Raw genomic sequence first — 19920 nt, 5'->3', positions numbered from 1 at the left:
AATAGTCTTGTAACTACATTCTGTAGCAGTCACAGGAGCTTTAGCACAGGCACAATGTATTCCTAGCCTGCTCCTGAGAGCCACTTGAAAAATGTTTCTAAGGTTAATGCCTCCAAGTAAAGTTACTGTGTGTCCTGCTTCTAGCTGTTGGGTGTAACGTTCATGTTTTTAACTGACACAGTGTTTTCTGATTAAGGTGTGTTAATGCTGACTACTCTTCAGTGTTCATGCTGGAAACTGAGGTGTTATTTATTGCTGAACACAGGTGGACATCTTGTTTGTCCCAAATAACTTGTAGGCTGTGGGAGATCAAAGCTAAGTGTCTGGAAGAATTTAAATTAACTTAGGTTAAAAATTAAAAGGAAGGACAGCAGAAGTAGGGGTCTTTAAAATAAATATTAATGGAAACTTTAGTTTTATTTTGTTGCTTCTGTGATGGCTCCCAAGTGCATAAATACAGGTCAGAATGCTGAGTGAAACGTTATTAGGAATCGACTGGATGTGTGAAAGGTAGATAGATGCTAAAGTAAATGAGAATTGAAAAATTGTCTGCTGTGTTCTCATCTATCCAGGTGCCAGGTTGTGAATGCTGGTACATACATTGCATGTAGTGATACAACAGGGGTAGTGGCTCTGCGCTGAGAGAGGGCAGATGGAGATCAGAGCTGAGGGAGAAATCCTTCCCTGTGAGGGCGGCGAGGCGGGGGTGGGACTGGGGGGTCTTCAAGGTCCAAGCCGAACCCACACCAATCAGGGATTCTACGTGGTTTGACAAGGTAGATGCAATAACAAGTAGACCTGGTAAACAGAGATTGTTGGCTTTATTATAAATATAAATATATATTGGCTGCCTCTGTGACGTACATAGGTTCCACAAAAGCAGTTCAACAGCTGCGTTCTTCAGTAAATAACAAAAAACCTGTTCTTAATTTTTTTCATGTTAGACACATCTAATTGTCTAGTGGATGATGTCGCATGTGAGCTTCACTGACGTAAACGGGCTTTTCCTGGTGAGGCCTGGCAGCTGCAGGCCGCTAGGTGGAAGTGTCCCCCTGTGCAGGAGTGGCCAGGGCCTGACTGACCCCAGGGCTCGCCTGTGTCCTGTCCTGCTGGTAGACACGGGCTTGTAGCTATCTTTAACGAGTTCAGGTTCTCACAAAAGGGTTGAGCGTAGTAGGTCCTATCTGTTTTGTAGTCAGCAAACATGCAGATGTGTTAAATAGAGCTCTTAACCCTTGGTTATACTAAGATGAGAAAACAGCCATAAATCCAAGCAGTGTAACCCTATACAGGTTCACATTCTCCGGCTTTGCCTTCTAACACTGCTCTGGGCTATATTCTCAATATTTGGGTTGCAGGAGGTAGGTTATTACATTGTGTCAGATGTGCAGTTTGAAAGAAAAAAAGTTTAAAATGCCAGTTAGACTGAGTGTATGCCTTATTGCAAAATCAGCAAAGTGTTAGTGTTGCTCAGTCAGCCTGTAGTAACTTGAAGTCCTTATTAGCACTGCTGTGAAAGAAGAAAGTTGAAATCCAAGTTTTCTTACACTCTTGGAAGTTTTTTATTAAAATCTGTTTTACCACCACCCCTTGCCCTGACATTCTTCCTTCAAAACCCTGTTGTTTTTTTAAATACCTTTGTTGAGGTATTTTGTTGAGAATAGAATTCAATACTGGGAAGAGGGTCGTTTTAAATAAATAGAAATCAGTAGAAGAAGTTAATGAGGGGATTCAGATGCCGAACAAGGATACAGAAAGATGGGGGGGAAATATTTACGAGTTGAGAAGAAAGCATTTGGGAGTTTAGTCTTTGTTATTTATTCAGAAATTTGAAAAAAGTGACAGATTGGGGTGTCTTTCTGTGTCTGTCTCCCTATGTTATTCCTGCTGTCTTTCCTGAATGTCCTCTTGGAGGATTTGCTGTGTCCTGTTCTGAGTTCCAGGCCAAAGCAGCCAAGGAATTTGGGAGGTGGGATGGGACAGGACGAGCTGGTGCCTCAGCCTCTCAACCAGAAATACCTCTTGCTCCTGTTGAGAAACTGATCGTTGTTTCAGGCGTCTTTGAATCTTAATCTGAAGTGTGTTAGGATATGAATGTGTGTGGCCAGGGAAGGAAATGTAGTCATCCTTAGCATTAAAATGACTTTACTAATGTAACGTCTGTCATATACAGGCAGAGCACGTGTGAGTTTAGACGTGGCCAAGGTAATGCAGGCAGGTGTGTTACTGTGGCAGGCCAGGCCATTGCAGTGGCACTGCAACAGGCTTTTATCAGAGGTGGTTGCAATAACTTTACTATGACTGACTATGGAAAAGCAAAGTAGTGTTTAATGTGCTTTACAAGTGGAATCTGACGCTAGATCTCTCTCCCCTTTGCAGATGAATGGTTGAGACCTGTGATGAAAAAAGACAAGCAGGTGCTGGTACACTGGGGATTTTTTCCAGACAGGTAAAGAAAGGTGGGGGAAGAATGAAGACCCCAAATCTTACTTAAGTTTGTTGAAGGAAAAGCCTTGATAAAAACTTGTGAGTAGGAAAATCCATGTCCTCAAACAAGCTGCTCCTTACCTCAACTGCAGAGCACCACTACCAGGAATCAGTGGCGAACCTGCACGGACAGTGTCCCAGCTTGTGGGCTGCAGCTGTGCTCTTCCCTTGTTCTGCAGCACGCCAGGCTCAGGCCTGTCCCACAGTGGCTCATCTGAAAATGTAACCCAAGTACACAGTACTGTGTTCCTGTTGGTTTGATTCTCAGTGATTGTACGTCACTGTTCATATTATCAGACAAACACGGGTTGTCTTAAAGTATAACCACGCAGTAATTTAGTGTATCTGCTTTTTATCTTAATGTCCAAAGCCTGAAAAAACTTAATCATCGGTTTAAAACTGAAATATGCATGCCTATTTGTGATCCTGGCAGGTGGGCGAGCTTGGAAAGGGGGAGTCTGTGTTTCTGCAGAGCCGCTAGTAAGGTTGCAAATTGAACCAGACTTTCAGAGGGTGGCGTGAGCCTTTCCATATAGTTAATAAAACTTTAAAAGGGAGAACTTCTAATGACCTAGTTGAACTGCCTTTGATAAAGGGAGATTTCATTCCATGGGTTGCCTTTTGTCAAGTGTGACTGCTGAGAGCATGCATTTGAGAAAGCTGTCTTGTGGTGTTAGAAGATTTTAAAAGATAACGTATTTACTGTTAGTAACATAAATTTATTTGTAATAACTGGTTTCTGAGTCCAGGTTCTGGAAAACTCAAAAGACTGATAACCCAGCAGTGACTTCTTAAATAACTTTTTCAGGGTAGTAAAATCTGCTTGGCTGTGCATGCACAGAATTCTCAAGAACCATATCCATATTTCACTGGAGGAGAGCAAACAACAATCACTTAAGTTTCTTTCTTCATACAGATAAAGAACTTGAAAACATTTTTATACTTTCAGCAGCAGTCAAGTTTGTGTTGACTCTGTGTATGTGTATATGTATTTATAAGTGGTGGTATAAACATGAGGAATGCTGTATACACATCTTTCCTTCTGTATAACACGCCAGTTGGTCAGTACGTGCCTCGTGTTGCTTATAGAGTGTTTTGGCTTTTGCTGTTACTGTGTGGTTTCTTAGTATTTTTATAGTTGGGCTTTGGATGGAATAGCATGTGGAAAAGTGAGTGTAAATAATAAATGGCTTCTAGAGCAATAGGCATAGAAGAGAGGATGCATACTCCTTTCTTCTAGGAATGCAGTATCTCTTGCTTTAAACTCACAAGAACAGAAACAAGTTAATTAACTTAATGATGGGGTTTGCACAGGTGCTCAAACTACATTTATACCTCTGAACCTAGAGAGTAGATTTCCAATTTTAAGCTGGAGCTGATTTCACACAGATGGCTTTTAAATTCAGAAAGCTAAAAATGTATATTACATGTCTTGGACCCCTCCCTTTTCAGTGTGTCTTATTCCTTTAACTTTTCATTGTGTGAAAATACTTCACTATTCTGTCCCACCAGTATGATTTGCACCTGTCAAAATTGCTGAGTAAATATTCCTGCTGGTGATCTTTCTGGATGAACAGCCCAGGGGACCAATTTTGTTTTTTCTTGCCTCCTCTCATTAGCTATGACACTTGGGTTCATGCCAATGAAATAGATGCTGAAATTGAGGATCCTCCAATTCCTGAAAAGCCATGGAAGGTAAGTCTCTTTTTGAACAGTTTCCCAGGGTTGCCATAGTGGTATAGCTTATGCGCAGGTGTTACTGGATGGATGTTTTAATGTGCTGCTGAGTAACAATGGCTGTACTTCCATATATCTGGAAGAGCAGAGTGGTATTTCTAGAGCTGTGATGAAAAAGTCTAAAATGTTTCTTTGGTATGGGGAGGAATGCTGTTGAAAAAATACTTTGTGAGGGGAAAGGACATACTTGGGAATCCCTGCTAGTGTCAAAATTACCATTTTTATTTTGGCCTGACGTGAGTGAGGTGTTTTCTGTTAGAGGTCAGTCCTTCCTTACTGCTGAAGTACAGCCATCTCTGGGATGAAACTTGACAACTCATTAGAAAGCACAGCGGCATTATACAGTGTTTAAGGAGGGGATGTGGGGAAAAAGCCGTATCTTCATGGGTTTTTTGGGTTAGAGAAAAGAACTGTCAGGTTAGAAATCTGACACGTGTTACAGGGCTTAAAACATACTTTGTCTTCAGAAAGTTGATCTTTTTCTGTAGCATAGAAATGGCCACAAATATTAGTAGATGATATGGAAATCAAGAAACTGCTTTAGAGAACAAATCCAAATTTTTGAAGTCTGTGGTACAATTGAAATCTTGTCTGTTCTCTGAGTTAATGTAATGGCAGCATCATTTCCAGCAGATTCAGCTGTTGGGATCAAAATAGAGCCGTGGTCTGGCTGACAGATCGTGTGTGGCTGTGGGCTCCCCTGTGCCCTGGTTTCACACTGCTACAGAAGGTCTTGAGCAAGTTTGTCTTAGCTCAGTACCACTGTAGATACCAGCTTCTGTATGCTCTTAGTACGGGGCACAGTTCAAGTTTCTTGATTATTTTTTTATTATTATTATTTTTTTACTACATTTTCCCAAAGCCTTGGCATTGCTGACAAATTCTAGTGTATGAATGCAACTGTCCATGCAGTTAGAGCCAACGTGGAAATGAATGAGAAAACTAGTAGCTGTGTAAAGAATCCCTGAGGGTCATATCTCACCTTTCTTTATGGAAAGGTTAAATTTATTAGGAACTGTGCTCTTAACTGATGTTGTAATGATGCAGAAAGTCAGCACATGTCAATCTGTTGAACGTGCGAGCAGTCAAACTGACATCAGCAGCCTTATTTAGGTTCTTCATGTAGTAATTAGTTTTCTTTGTTACCATGAAACAGTAGTAGCTACTTCTTTATTGTTCTATTTTTTTACTCTTTTATACATAACAGGCAGTGGTGTTCTTTGTGTATGCTGTCAATCTGAACAGCAGAATTAAAAAGTAGCTCAGGTCAGGAAGTAGGTTGATGTCTGTTGAAACATTACTTACTTCAGGTAGTCACCTGTAAATAACTGGAACACATGCTTTTTGTGTCTAAATCTTACTATAAATAGTAATACATAGTAGATTGTATAAATCATAGATTCTATGATTCTAAAGCCCAAGAGTTTATTTTCAGCTATGTAAACTAGAACTTTACTTGAAGATGGGTATTTTAAATCAAGACGGTCAATCTTTTCTTTCCAAGATATAGACAACTCTTCTTAATTTTTTTGGTTGGTTGTGGCATGTCTGTTCAGGTGATCTGTATATTTAGAAGATTTTTATGGTAATTTTCAGTGTCTGAAGTAAGCTTCTTAATACAGAGCTGTTGTCCCAACTATGAGAGCTGACCTTAAACTTCAGAATGATTAAAAGCAACTGAGAAACAGACATGACATTCAGTAGCCTTATGGTCATGTTCCTCCTTTATTATATTGCCTCATGAAACTGTCATCTGTTATGTGTAAAACCATTACGAGATACTTGGATATTCAGATGCTGGTAACAAAGCTGCAAGTATTTCCTTAATCCTGTGAGGTCTGTCGTGGAGTTATTTTTTTCCAAAATCATTGGTGTGTCAAGATGTTGTTCTGTTCTTTAGGTTCATGCCAAGTGGATTTTGGACACAGATATATTCAATGAATGGATGAACGAAGAGGATTATGAGGTAGACGAGAACAGGAAAACAGTGAGTTTCCGACAGAGAATCTCTATGAAAAATGAAGAGGTAAGTGCTTCTCTGCTTAATGGGTGACCTGTTGGTACAGGGATATTTTTTGTGTGCATAAGTCAAATTTTTGAGACTCAGAGTTGCTAAAGCTAAGCCGGTTGAGCAGTTTGAGGTGCCTGTGGTAACACAGTCTGGTTTAACTGTCTTCTGACATACTTTATTTATCCAGAAATGTAAGTGTGCACTTTGATTTCCATGCCCCCCACCCTTCCCAAGGATAGTAAGAGAGAAGAGGACCCTCTTTGACTTTCTCATAAATGAAGCCAGGGGTGTGTTAAACAGCATCAGTTAATATTTGATTTGCAAATTCTCTGTACTTGTTGAAACTAATTTTTTTTATTTCTCCCAATGCAGGAAGTTAGTTAGGACTCTGAAAACATGCTCATTTAACCTTGAGACCAGGCCGCTCCCTAGGGAATCTCTCCTGTTGGATAGTGTGCACTGAACGAGTTGCACACTAGCGTTTGAATCTTGCTTTAAGAGTACAGTTCTTAAGTACATAGCCATTGCAGGATGTGGAGGATGGCTGTAGAAAACTTAGGGGCTTTCATGTTGACAAATGGAAGTATTGTGGAGCTGGATGTGGTGCATGTTGCGATATTATTGCTTTTAGCTTCTCTGGTGTAGGATGTATTAAGGAAGAGAGTAGCCTACAGCGTTTCAATAACTGTAGTATTTGGGATGAGCTAACCACTTTGCTTCTCAACAGCCTGTACGTAGTCCGGAAAGGAGAGACAGGAAAGCAGCAGCAAGTACAAGGAAGAGAAAGCATTCTCCTTCTCCACCCCCAACTCCCGTGGAGTCAAGAAAAAAGACAGGGAAGAAAGGGTGAGTGTCCAGGTCCTGCAATTTGAGGCAAATTTTATTGAAGAAATGCTTGTGGGGATCTCTCTGGCACCTTTCACTTGTCTCGCCTTAGAATACAATCATTAGCTCTACAACAGACTTGAGTGATTTTTGCTTGTGCAGCATATGCAGTTTCCTTACTCCTCTGTAGAATTGTGCTGCCTGCGGGTGGAGGAGAACCTAGTGCAGGTTGTCCGTTATCTGAGCCAGTGACAGGGTTCATTGCTGCATCAAGAGTAGAATTTATCAAATGAAATAGTACTCAGCTGTTTCTAAAATAACTCAAGCTAGTTCTGTTAGTGCAGTCGTGTAGTATATGTATGCTTTTTGATGTATGGCCCCATAAATTACTGCATTTAATTGAGGAGTTTTTATCTACATAGCCAGCTGGTTTAAAGTCCACTTCTCAAATGCAACTTTAACAGAGTAGCATTTGTGTCCTGCAGATCAGGACTTTTCCCAATGCTTAGTTTGATCTCTTAACAAAAAAAAAAGGCCAATATTGTATCTAAATAAAAGCTTATTTATGTATGGAAGTGGAGGGGAGCACTTTTGTGCTAAAAATTTGAGTCTTGTTTAATAGACCTCTTGGGCTTTCATAAGACAAACATGGAAATTTATCATTTGAGGTGAGAAGTAATTCCAACTATCAACTAGTTCTTTTTTTATCCCAAAAGTAAAGCCCAGCTTAGATGAGTAGGGAGAAGTGTGGGTGATTCTGCCTTTGTTCCCCAAATGGCTCCCTCTGTATGCAGAACTGCTCATACTAGCCAGCCCTTTTTGTTAAATAAGGCAGCGTGCCTTGAAGTGGTCCGTGCCTCTTCTGCACGGCACGTGCCTTTATTGCCACCTCAAAAAGGACGGACGTCAGTGAATCGCTATCGCTCCTCCCTTGAATCTCACCGTATGCCAGTGCTGCCAACATGCTGGAGACGGTTTCGGGTTGGAATCAAGATGTATGTACAGTGGTGGTCTTCAGTCTTGAAACAGTGGAAAAGACCTTTTATTTTAACTTTGTTTTAGTAATATACAGAGAACATTTTTTCATTAACCACCAGCACCACTTCGTACAGCATTCATGTTTTCATAAGTATTTTGACCCAGTCCTTTAATCCTGGTATCTGAAGAATAACATCAAGATGAGAACATCTGGCAGTTGCAGCTGGCAGAGAATTTGTGTATGATCTGTTCTAGACAAGCAGCCTTATATGGGAAACGGAGAGGGCAGAAGGAAGAAGATGAGCAAGAAGATCTTACAAAGGACATGGAGGATCCCACACCAGTACCTAATATAGAAGAAGTAGTACTTCCCAAAAATGGTAAAATATGCATACACTGGATTCTTTGAATGTTAAAACAATAGCTTGAACTGCACTGAAAAATATGTATGTATTTTGACAAATCTTTGAAATACTTTATGGCCATGGGGCCAGATGGTCTCTGCCCATCTAAGTTTTATCTAGTCAAGGGATTTGAATGTGACAGCTGAGGAGGGCAGCAGATTCACCTTCTCTTGGCTTTTTGAAATAAGTTTACAAAAATCCACTTAAATGTTTAGTTTCACCTGTTTTAGGGTTGTTCTCACACATTATACAGAGTTCGTGTTTCGGGGGATGGAGTTTTCTGGAGGAAAATAATTGCATGCCAAGTACCAGAGATAAGCACATTAAATGACTGAAGACTGTAGCAAGATGCCAAATGCATTCAGTTCTTAATACTTTTCAGAAAAGTGTTGATCTATGCAATACCTGTTAAGTCAGAAAAATAATTCCTTCTTTCAAGTCCTTGATGCCAAACTATTTCGCGTGTCACACAGTTTGATTTTTACCTGGTTTTAACTGGCATATAAGAACTATTAAGTGTTGTATAGGTGGAAAAAGTACAGTACTTAGTCCACGAAGTACATGAATAGAAGCTGCTTTGTGTTCAGATGTGAAATTACAGAGAAATCAAACAAATGGTCTGTTGTACTCAGACTGCACAGATGAACTCTTTTGAACTGCAAAGATGACCAACAAAACTGTTTATTGATAAGATGGTAGACAGCATGCTAGACTTCAATAATTTTTATCTTGTCTGATGGTTACTCATCGGAGTTTCAATTTTGCTTGCTTTTGTAGTGAACCCAAAGAAGGACAGTGAAAACACACCTGTGAAAGGAGGAACAGTAGCAGACCTTGGTAAAACAAACACACAACACCCTCCAGCACCCCCTCCCCCAGGTTTTACAGTAAAGTAATTTTGCTTGCAGGCAAATCTCAATTTTAAAAGGAATTTCTAATTCTACTATCTTTTGTTGAATTAATTCAGTTTTCACATACATTGGATTTGAAACGTATTGAGTTGTCTTCCCTTGCAAGGCTGTTCCCTTGTAGTCTTTTTAAAAACTATGACATTTAAGCTCTTTCCTGGCAGAATTTTCCTTTTTTTTTTAATTATCCTTTCTCTGTATTCTTATCTCTTCCCTTGTCTGGGATAGTTGAGTGCCTACATAAGGATGAGATTGCCTTAATGATGTGTGATCCACTCTGCTTTCCTCCTCACTTCCCTTCCAAAACAAATAAAATATTTTTTCCAATTAAGCAATTGCATTGCTAGAAAAGCTTATGAGCAGTCGGATGCTTTTTATTAGTGTAATTCTCAATGCTTTTACCTTTCAGATGAACAGGATGAGGAGACAGTGGCAACTGGAGGAAAGGTAATAGCAGCCGTTTCTTACTGAGTTTGGTAGAAACTGAGATCATAGAACAGTTTGGGTTGAAGGGACCTTAAAAAACACCCAGTCCAGCCCCCTGCCATGGGCAGGGACCCCTTCTCCCAGCCCCGTCCAGCCTGGCCTTGGGCACTGCCAGAAATGGGACATTGACCATCTCTTAGGGCACCATGTGCCAGTATTTCACCATCCTCAGTGTAAAAAATTTCTTCCTTATGTCTAGTCTGAATCTTACCTCTTTTAGTTTAAAAATATTCCCCTTTGTCCTATCAAGGTCTTAACCTCATCCTCAGTAACTTAGCCTGTAATGTTTTTCAAGTGGTAAGATTAAATTAGTTACTGATAGGAGTGTTGTTTTGCTATTAGAAAAATTCTATAAATGCTGTAAGGTTATTTCGTAATTTTAAATTAGTGTATTAAAAATGAGAACGAGGAGAGAGATGCAGAATGTTTTCAAAGAAGCATTTTTCAGATGCAAGGTTTCTCAAAGGTTATGCTTTTTCTGTAGGTTTCAGGACTAAATCTAAATCCTGGATAGCCTTCCTGATCATTTTAATAGAGTTGCTGGGGTAGTTTCTGTATTGAATTGCATTGTTGGCATGCCAGGTGCTATTTTTAACAACTTGTCTAGTATAAGATGGCTGCTTGATCATGCAGGTAGGAAAAGATCACGTCTATGTTAGGTTCATACAGTTTGGATGTGTCCTTAGTGTTATACACGTAATTAAGAAAATCTGACTTTACATACTGACATATTTCTAGTGTTACAGTATTTCAGTTCATATGTCCAGTCTGTGTATGTGTTCTCAGAAATGCTCAAAAATCTTTTCTCATGGTTTAAAATGGGGAAAGATAACTCCAGGTATCCGAAGCACTGACTAGCTAGTGAGCAGCATTTCCTTCAGGTTCAGGTGCAGGTACCACACTAAGGAACGGTGGGCTTAAGTGTCTAGAGAGAGATGTCTGAACCGAGGTTGCCAAAATGCAATTGTTAAGCAAGCACTGGTTTCCAAGTTAGGGAAACCAACTCAGAAGGAATGCAACAGCAGGCTTTTCCAATATGGGAAATTTTTTATTTTTTATTTTTTTTCCTGGTCTGACTTCTCCATCCCTGGGTGTTGAATGACCTGGAACCGTAGGATTGATGCAGCAACCTTAGTATTTGTTCCATGTTAGATGAGAAGAGGTTTGCTTTTCATGTCCTCTGCTAAACGGTGTTTTTTGGGGGGCCCTGATCTTTTTTTTAGTTTAGTGAATGTGTTTTGAAAGGAAAAGGTTGTTGGAAGTTGAGGGGATAGTGAGAGGAAGGGCTTCTTTTCTGAATAGCTTTTGTCAGATCACTAAATCTATTTAGTGTGATACCTTTTTGTCTTTGGGGGAATTTAGTCCGAGGGAAAGATACATCATTGATACTAATGACTCCTTACATTTGGGACTTCGTTATCAGTCTTTTCTGTTTCTCTGAAATAGTAACTGAGGTAGAGCAAGCCGTTTAACGTTGAGTTGCCTGCAGGCTCTTCAACTAGCACCTGAGGGTTTCTGTGCAGTTCATCTCTCCTGACCCTGATTTTGTAGTACTGTCTCTGTGCCCTTCGCTGTATCATTTTGGATCAGGAGGTGAATATGTGCTGGAACTAAAGTTGCAGAATATCTTATGTTCACAGGAGGCTTCTGCTGTGAAGCAACAGACTGTGACCCAAGGCTTGTCATCTGCTTAGGAATCTCCTAAAATGTGGCTTGCTGGTGTCTTCACAGCAGCCCTGTATGAGCAGACTCATGGCTCTGCTCACCCTTGGAGTGGGAGCAAACACAGGGACATGCAGAGTTACAACCTGAACTTAGTATCCCCTCTTCTTAAGAGGGAAATATCCAAGACCAGCTTTAAGATTGGTCAAAGTGAGTTTATCCAAGCAAGAGTTTAGTGTAATGAGACGCAGTTTTGCAGACGTGAAACTGTTACTGCTGACAAGAGTCGTCTCCCAGTGAAACTAGAAGTAATGAGTCTGATTTCCTTTAATGCTCTTCTGAGGAGTGAGAAGACAAATGTGGGAAGAGTAGCAAAAAATACAACCCGTCTTAGACAATATTAAGAACTAGTGTGGTGTCAGTAATTGGAGATGACAGCAGGAGCTAGGCTCACAGCTTACAAAGTACTCTAGGTTTGTGCTGTGTTTGTTGCACGTGGTTGCAGTATACTACAGAATTGGAATGCAGTGTTTTCTCCTGTAGTTAGAGCATGCTTCATTTTGTAAACAGGGTGCAAACCGTGGTGTAACTATACTGCCAAGTATGTCCTTGAGATTTGAGAGCTGGCTCTGAAAACTTACTGGCGTTAAGCTTCCTTTAATTTTTTTATGAACACAAAATTACCCTTTCTCTGGTCTCTGAGATTCCCCACACACACACCCCTCCCCCGCCCCGACCAGAGATTGTGTCAGGAGTTTATTCTGCACAGGATTGGAAAGCACCTGTTTGGGACTAACTTTGTGCTGGCTAAGAGTTGTTAGGTATGTCTCTTGCAACCTACTAACTGTTGTATTCCTTTCCATGATACAGGAAGATGAAGATCCTAACAAAGGTGATCAAAGTCGGTCAATTGATCCAGGTGAAGATAACGTCACAGAACAAACCAACCACATCATTATTCCAAGCTATGCATCTTGGTTTGACTACAACTGGTAAGAAAGTAGTTGAGAACTGGGGGAAGACTTCAGAGTTTTGATGGTTTACTCATAAATCAAGCTGAGAGCTGAAAGAAATTACTTTTATGTAGGCCTAGTTCCCATATTTGGATACATCTTTTCTATTTAAAAATCTTTTTGAGCTGAATTCTGACAGTTTTCAGGGATTTTGAATGAGGAAGAGAATTCAAACAGCATAGGTCTTCAGTCTACTTTCTCAGCATTTTTTGCTTTGCATTGATTTTTATTCTTCCCCTGTGAGAAAATAATTCCTTTCTCTTTCCTATTTTGCTAGTCCTTGTATGATCTTCCTATGTTTGTATCTACTTCTGAAAGCTGGTGGCTTTTTATTTTGCTTCAGATCTTGACTTGGAGCATAAGTCACTGATTATACAGGGAGGATGCTCGTTTCATTTTGGAATCCTCCTTGGAGTCAGAGGATTGTGATGTGCTATGAGCATATAACTCACTATAGTAACCCTAATGTCCCCTGTGTACTCAGACTTCTGTGGTGTGGGAAGAGAAGCGAGTAGCTGGGAATGAAAGTCATGCTACAAGTTAAACTCTTAGTAGTACTTTTAAGTAACAACTGCTTTGGAAACAGAGTAAGGAATAGTCAGTTGTCTGGAAAAGCATTTGAGCGTGCATTTTGTCTTAGCTCTAGGAGCTGAGATATTGTTTAGGCTGGAATCTAAAAAGATGTGCTATGACACTTGAGGATTAAGCTTCACGTGCAACTTTCAAAAGTGGGTATCTTTTTATAATAATGAATTAAGGTGGGATTTGCACTGTTAGCATAAGGCTTGGTTCAGTTCCCAGCTCTGGCAGACTTCTGTTACCTTGAGTCAGGTGCTTAAGTTGACCTAAATCTCCATAAATAGAACCATCTATTTTCTCAGTCCCCCTGCTCTCCCACTTTGAGATGATCCTGAAAGCAGAAAAGCAAGGGTCACATAGTCTGAATTTCTAGGTGCTCCAGTTGCTTTGTGAGCAGAAAAGCTCGAGGTGTAGTTCTGTTACACACACAGAATGAAACGCTCCACTGATGCATTCAAAAAGGGATAAAGGACTGCGGATCTGCTGTGGGTCAGGCAAGGCAACTTTGCGTAGCTCGAGCTAATTGAGGCTTACTTTAAACGAGGGTAGGTGTATCTATAGCCTCTGTGCTTCAGTTCCTTGTGAAATGAAGGTACAATAATACATACCTACTGAGAAAATTATGACAGCAATGACGTTTTGTCATGAGAGGACTCAGGCTATTGTGCAAGTGCTTTTGGGAGTGACTGGGTGATAATGGTTGGTTACGAACTTGATTGGTGCATTTGTAATAGTGACAGTAGTTCCAATGGTGTTCCTGAGAGCTAAACCAGTCCGAAAAAGCTAAAAGATTAATGAAGTATTTGTGAAGAAATACGGACTGAACTTCATGTTGCATTAGGTGTACCTGGCCTGACCTTGTAAAAGGCAACCGTAAATTATCCCTGTGGTGTGAACAGTGGACATCCACAAGGTAGCAGGGTATGTGAGAAGAAGCTTTGATTTTTGGATTCTAGTGCTCCAGAAACAGCATGTTAAGCTGGTTTGGATTTGAGGCTGAAATAACCAAACAGCTGTGAGACTGACATTTTTCTGTCTCGGAGCATGTCTTTTTCATTGAGACGGGGTTTTGTGTTCTGGAGAACTAGAGAGCATAGGTGTAGCGCTGTCCCACCTGGCTGCAGGTGTTGTGGCCCTTGCTGTGCCAGCAAGGTGCTTCTTGGGTTATTTAAACATAAAAACAAACCGCTGCAAAAAAAGCCTCCCAAATTGCAAATCCTTCCTTAATGTGTCCAGTCACAACTGATTTAAAGCAAACTGAAAAATAACTCTAATCTACTTCTCTCAGAATGTTTTATAAACTGCTGTTTTAGAATAGTCCTTGCTAAAATTAATTTTCTAGTAAAAAGATAGATTTTATTTAATGCTCAGTACAGTTTCAGTGTAATATCTTAAGCTTTGGGTAACTTCATTGTAAGAACTAGAAAATTTGTTTATTACTAAAATCTGAACAGTTTATTGGTTAATCTTCATCTTCAAATTAGAGTATTTTCCTATGAATGACAAGTTAAGAGGAAGTGGTATCATTGTAAAAGGACAATTGCATGGCAGGTGAAAAGCTGAACATACAGGAGGAGGGCAAGAATATATTTTTCTGTGTTACCTTTAAAAGTAGCAATTCTTAAAAGATCCTTGTAGTTCTCCAGGTTTTAGCATGTGTCAGTACATGCTATTCTATGAGTTTCTGTCTTAAGTTACTCTGACAAGCCCTGCATTTTTAAAAAAAACACAACCAACTTTTCCATTTTATAATCCTGAAGCTATTTCCTCACTTAGTAATAGATGGGTTAAATCTTAGGTCCCTCAAAGAGTTTTCATATTAAGATCTTAGAAAAGAAAAAAATGAGTTGACTAATCAAGTTCCATGTACTCTGGCTGTTTGCTTGCATTACAATTTTGCTTTGCAGTGAAAACCCTCTTATATATCCCATTATATGCCATGGATAAAACAAAATTATCTTGTTCATTTATTGCTGGCAGAACTCCGCAGGTGCAATCACCCTGCAATTAAAACACTCCAGGAGCAAATTTCCTTATTTATCTTAAGATAAATCATATCACTTCCTCCAACCCTTTATTTAGAAAATACGAGAATGTGATTTCCTAAGTTTCTGCGGTGCTATTTGCATTGTCAGGCTGGTAGTACATGCAGAATGAAAGATTCTACTAAAAGAACATTTAAACTTCAATACTTCATCTGAAACAGCTATGGAAGGAAAAAATGTATCAAAATAACTAAAGCTTAATTTTTTGTCATCTTTACCTTTGTTTATTTTATGTAACGCGTAGCATCTCAGGTGTCATTAGTTCTGCTCTTCTATATGTGGTCAGGTTTTGCTCCATATGTCTTCCTTGGAGTGCAAAGGGAAGAAGTAATTTTTAAGACAGTGTTTTGTTGCTCCAAATAGCCATACTTTGGATTTTATTTTCCCGGTTGACCAGGGAGGTACTAGCTATGTCTTTGAAGCCAGTCTCTTACCTGACTTGTGAGCACTAATAAGTGCTGCCGATCCAGCTTTGGGCTGGGACTCAAAGCACGCACTGCCATCTTCGCAGTATGTGCCATAAAGGTGTCGGTTCCTTGGGGTATTGGTGGTTCGCCGAATGTTTGCACTAAACAGGCTGGAGGCGAAAGATGCTTTGTCAGAAGCTTGGGAAGGTACAGGTGGAAACGGGCGGCTGCTCGGTACTTGTCGGAGTTTGATCAGGGTGGCATTGGGTGCGTAGTTTTGCTTTGACCAGTGACTGAATTGTGATGGTTTTTCAGTGCAGCTTTGTTTGTTGAAATAAGCAAATTTCAAAGGGTCATGCTAGAATACGAAGGTTTCTATAAAAAAAAAAAAAACAAAACCCTTGTTATAAATGTTCTCCCTGAAAATAGTCATTTGGAGGTGTGCAGAGTACTTCAAGATTATTTAATATTTGGCATCTGAATTGTCTGTTTCTGCTACAGTATTCATGTGATTGAACGTCGCGCTCTTCCTGAATTCTTCAACGGAAAAAACAAGTCCAAGACTCCAGAAATGTAAGTAAAATATGAGTGTAGGCGTGTAAGAGTGTGGCAAGATAAAGGAGCTTCCAGTTTCATGAATCCTGTGGTCACTTTAGCTGTGCATGTGTTAAGCTGATACTGTCTGTAGGGGCATGAAAGAAGGAAAGAGCACCCATACAACTGCTGCTTGTAGTTTGGTAGTGTCTGTGTATTATTGAAGTAGAGGTAAAAGTTCAAATATCTAAGTAATAGTTAATAGTGGTTGTCCAGGAAAAATAAACCTAATTTCTCCCAGGTAATATTGGAACAAATTCTTGAGCTTTATGCAGTACAAGACATGATAGTCTTCCAAAAACATCTGAAAAAATTCATGATACTGTAGAAACCTAATAATCATCCTTATTTTTCTCTCTCTTCTCATGCCATGCTGTATTTCTGAGACTCAGGAGTTTCATGTGTAAGCGGTGATTGCTGAGTTTGTTGTAGGATGCTGTGTCAGACTGTGGAATGGATTTTGCACAGTTATCTGTGTTGATTTCATGGTTCCCTCAGCAGCTGATGGGTAATTCTGAAAGTGCAGGTGAGGGTCAGTAAATGTATCTTTGCAGGCCTGAGATGTAACCGTGTTCTCAAGTATTAGGTAGTCCAATTTAAATCGGAGACCTGGAGTTGTGCATTGCGAGAAGAAAAATATTTTTTCTTATATAGCTGCTCCAAACCCTCTGGTGGTGTTTTAATTCTGGATGTGCCTGTTAAGCCTAGGTGGAGTTGTCTCAGTTGAATTTAGATCCAGTTTGTACCTATTTTGTCTCCTTGTGGGGTCTGGTATCTACTGCAGAACTGAAGTGTTCTTAATTGAAAATTACACACACAGAGCTGTTTAAAATAATTTTGAAAGACTGATTATTGTCTTGAGGTAGTGCAGTTTTTTTCATACATCGAATGATTAACTTCTGATCTGACTTAGTGTAACAAGATAAGCTGCTGATTTTGCATCAAATGCTTATCTTGAGAATCTACTGCAAGGCTTGTTACGTGCCTTAGTGACAATACACCTCCCCTTCCCTGAGAATTTTCTGTTAATCACAGCAAATTTAGTTATTCAAAGCAGTCTTGAAAGGTGATTGATTAAAAGAAGATAGTGAACATCAGGTTTTGGGGCAATGTGCTTGTTTCTGTTAAAATTTTAATCCCAAAACCTGAGAGTTCATCCAAAAAAAAAAAAAAATTGAACACTTGTATGCTTGTCAACTTGGACAGTGGAATTAGGCTTATTGTGTTCCCTTTATTTTGATACCAAATCCTGGTCTAGTGGCAAAACAGCTCTTGGGGATTTTAAACCAGTTTTTTGAATTAACTACTAAATGAAGCATTTGGGATGTCTTCTCAGCACATTGTCTTAACATCTGCAAAGCTGTGCATTTTTCATACACAGCATTTCTTCAAACTAACTTTTTCCCTCCGTTTCTTAATCCAAATGGTGGTGGTGGTAATTGCTCTTCCAGCAGGTAAACAAGGCAGACTTCAGAGTATTCTTGTGCTTGAATCTCCTCTCCTCAGGCATGACTTACTTTGTGAGGCTTCTGAGCTAAGATTGAGATAGAAATTAGAAGCTAAACTTTTTCAGCGCAGAGGAGTACTGGGAGACCTTGTAGCAGTTGCGCAATGCACGAGGAGGTTACTGAGAATATGGAGCCAGGCTCGTTACTGAGGTGCATGGCAGGGGAAAAAGTCAAACTGAAACACAGCAAGTTCTGCCGTTGATATAAGGGAAGTACTTGACTCTGAAGAAGATGAAGCACTGGACTGGGGCCCTGGGAAGTTGGGAATGTTGTTCTTTGGAGTCCTTCAGGCTTTGCTGGACAAAGCTGTAAGCAACCTGGTCAAAATTCAGTGGTTTGAGTAGGAGATTGGCTTGGAGACCTCCTGAGACCCCTGGCACCCTGAGTGGTTTTCAGTCTGTAGTCTGTACTCACAACTTCTGTACATGTTGGCGTTGCAGCGGTAACTGTAGCTGCATGATAGTGATTCCAAATTGCATTTGACACTAGCTCTGCTCCATTAGTTTTACTATTTGGCCCGTTTGTGTTTGGGGGTTTCTAGGACTTGGTGTCGAAGACTGCAAACAGATTGAATTGTGAAAAATGCTTACCTTTTGTATTTGCCACGGATGTGGTTGTCACATGTAGGCCCATGCTTCATTTTTCAGTTGACATTAAAAGATCAGGTCTCCTGACGTTCATCCATGTGCTGCTGCTGGTTATTGCCTGGGAGTGAGCAGATCAGGGACTCTTCCTAATGTTGCTGTTACCCTGGAGATGTATTTTTCTTGCCATTTAGGGACTGTAGGAATAGCTTGTAGTCTTGGCTTTATGTTTTCCTTTTTCCATTCAGAAGGATTTCCCTTTTTTATTTAAATGTTTTGCCTCCACCTTAGTTTTCAGGCCAGACAAAGTACTGTGTTTCAGAAGCTCACACAGGTTTGTTCTTGTGACAGTAGTGCCTGAGGGGTGGTTTCTGTCTTAAATTGGATTTTAAATATTAGTTGACATATCTCTCTCACTGTTGACAAGTTTTAGCTGATGAGTCATGTCGTTGTCAAAAACAACTCCCTGCAGGATAACCTTTAGGGGTGTTTTTGTCTTAGGCTTCTCTCTTCACCTAGTAATGTGACCTTAACAAATAAATATTAAACTAATTTCGGCAGCCAAGACTGCTTTAAAGTACCTGTTCTTAAGCAGACAGTAGCCAATTTCTCTCCAGGAGCATTTAGAAGTGTGACTGAGTATTCCTTTATGGAAGAAACTCCGTTTTTTCTTGCCTACCAAACATTGGACATGCAAGATCCCATCACCTAGTTCCATATCTTTTTTCCAGCAAGCTTCATTTATAATTTGCTCAGAATGAAGATGTGGGATTTTGGCAGGAATGTGTACTTGCAGCATCTGTCTGCTTATGTCTTGCTTGTGAAATGCCTTGGTGTTCCACCTCTGTATGATTCATTCTTGGTTACCAGCTGCTTTTGCATGCTGCATGTGAGGCATCCCCGTCTTGAATTTTCTGAAGGCAGAAGTCTGCTCATGATAAACTGTTGTGAACACATCCTTGCATGGGATACTAACTTGTATTTGGCAGATTGGTTTTGTTCAATCTAAAGAACAGGGCTAGCCATAGTTTTATGGCAGTTTGTTTTGTTCTGAACAACTTGTGTTAGGAAGCATTAATACATTGTAGGAAGTTACTGAAAAAGCCTGTGAAGCAGTGTCTGCAGTGCAGGAAAGGGGCTGAACCCCAAAACCTGCTTGCTGGGACTGTTGTGCACTGAAATACAGCGGTCTCATGGGGGTGATTTCTGCCTTAGCTGTTCCCAGCTCAATGAGTAGGGAGTGCTGTGCTGACTTCTGGGTTCTTGCCCTCTGCTTTCCAAAGATATTTTGTCCATTTTGCTGGTGTCTGACCTTTCCTGGCTGATGTTTTTATGCGTTAAAAAGTCTGCATGTAGGAGCAGTAACGTTCTAGCCAGTGTACTGCTTCTGTGTTTGTGCACAGCTTTTTTTCCTTCCAGACTCACAGAGGTGATTGACAAACATTTAGTCTGTTGCCATGTGAAGACCAGACCCTACTAATTTTTTCCTGCAGCTAGTAGTCTGTTCCACAAGTATTTGGTTAGTGACCAAGCTACAGCAGCTATTTGCATGATTTGCAATTTAAGCTTGCTTTGATATACTGCTGATCCAAACACAGATAAAGTCTAGAGTGAAACAATCTGGAAGAGATGGGTCATATTCAGTATATAAAAAAAAATAAATTCTATTTACCTATTGCTTTTGATACTGAT

General features: G+C 40.1%; 1 protein-coding gene across 1 annotated transcript in view; it reads left to right on the top strand.

The window, feature by feature from the left end:
* SMARCC1 (SWI/SNF related, matrix associated, actin dependent regulator of chromatin subfamily c member 1) overlaps positions 1–19920 on the top strand; it is a 90729-nt gene that overhangs the window by 21962 nt on the left and 48847 nt on the right. The window contains exons 7-15 of the mRNA XM_040590712.1: positions 2380–2449; positions 4107–4182; positions 6125–6250; positions 6963–7081; positions 8294–8418; positions 9220–9279; positions 9760–9797; positions 12369–12490; positions 16044–16115. Of these exons, the coding sequence (XP_040446646.1) occupies positions 2380–2449; positions 4107–4182; positions 6125–6250; positions 6963–7081; positions 8294–8418; positions 9220–9279; positions 9760–9797; positions 12369–12490; positions 16044–16115 (808 nt within the window). The remainder of the gene's footprint in view (positions 1–2379; positions 2450–4106; positions 4183–6124; positions 6251–6962; positions 7082–8293; positions 8419–9219; positions 9280–9759; positions 9798–12368; positions 12491–16043; positions 16116–19920) is intronic.

Source organism: Falco naumanni, chromosome 4, assembly GCF_017639655.2.
Source record: "Falco naumanni isolate bFalNau1 chromosome 4, bFalNau1.pat, whole genome shotgun sequence".
Classification (NCBI taxonomy): Eukaryota; Metazoa; Chordata; class Aves; order Falconiformes; family Falconidae; genus Falco; species Falco naumanni.
This window is presented reverse-complemented; position numbering and strand designations above follow the sequence as displayed.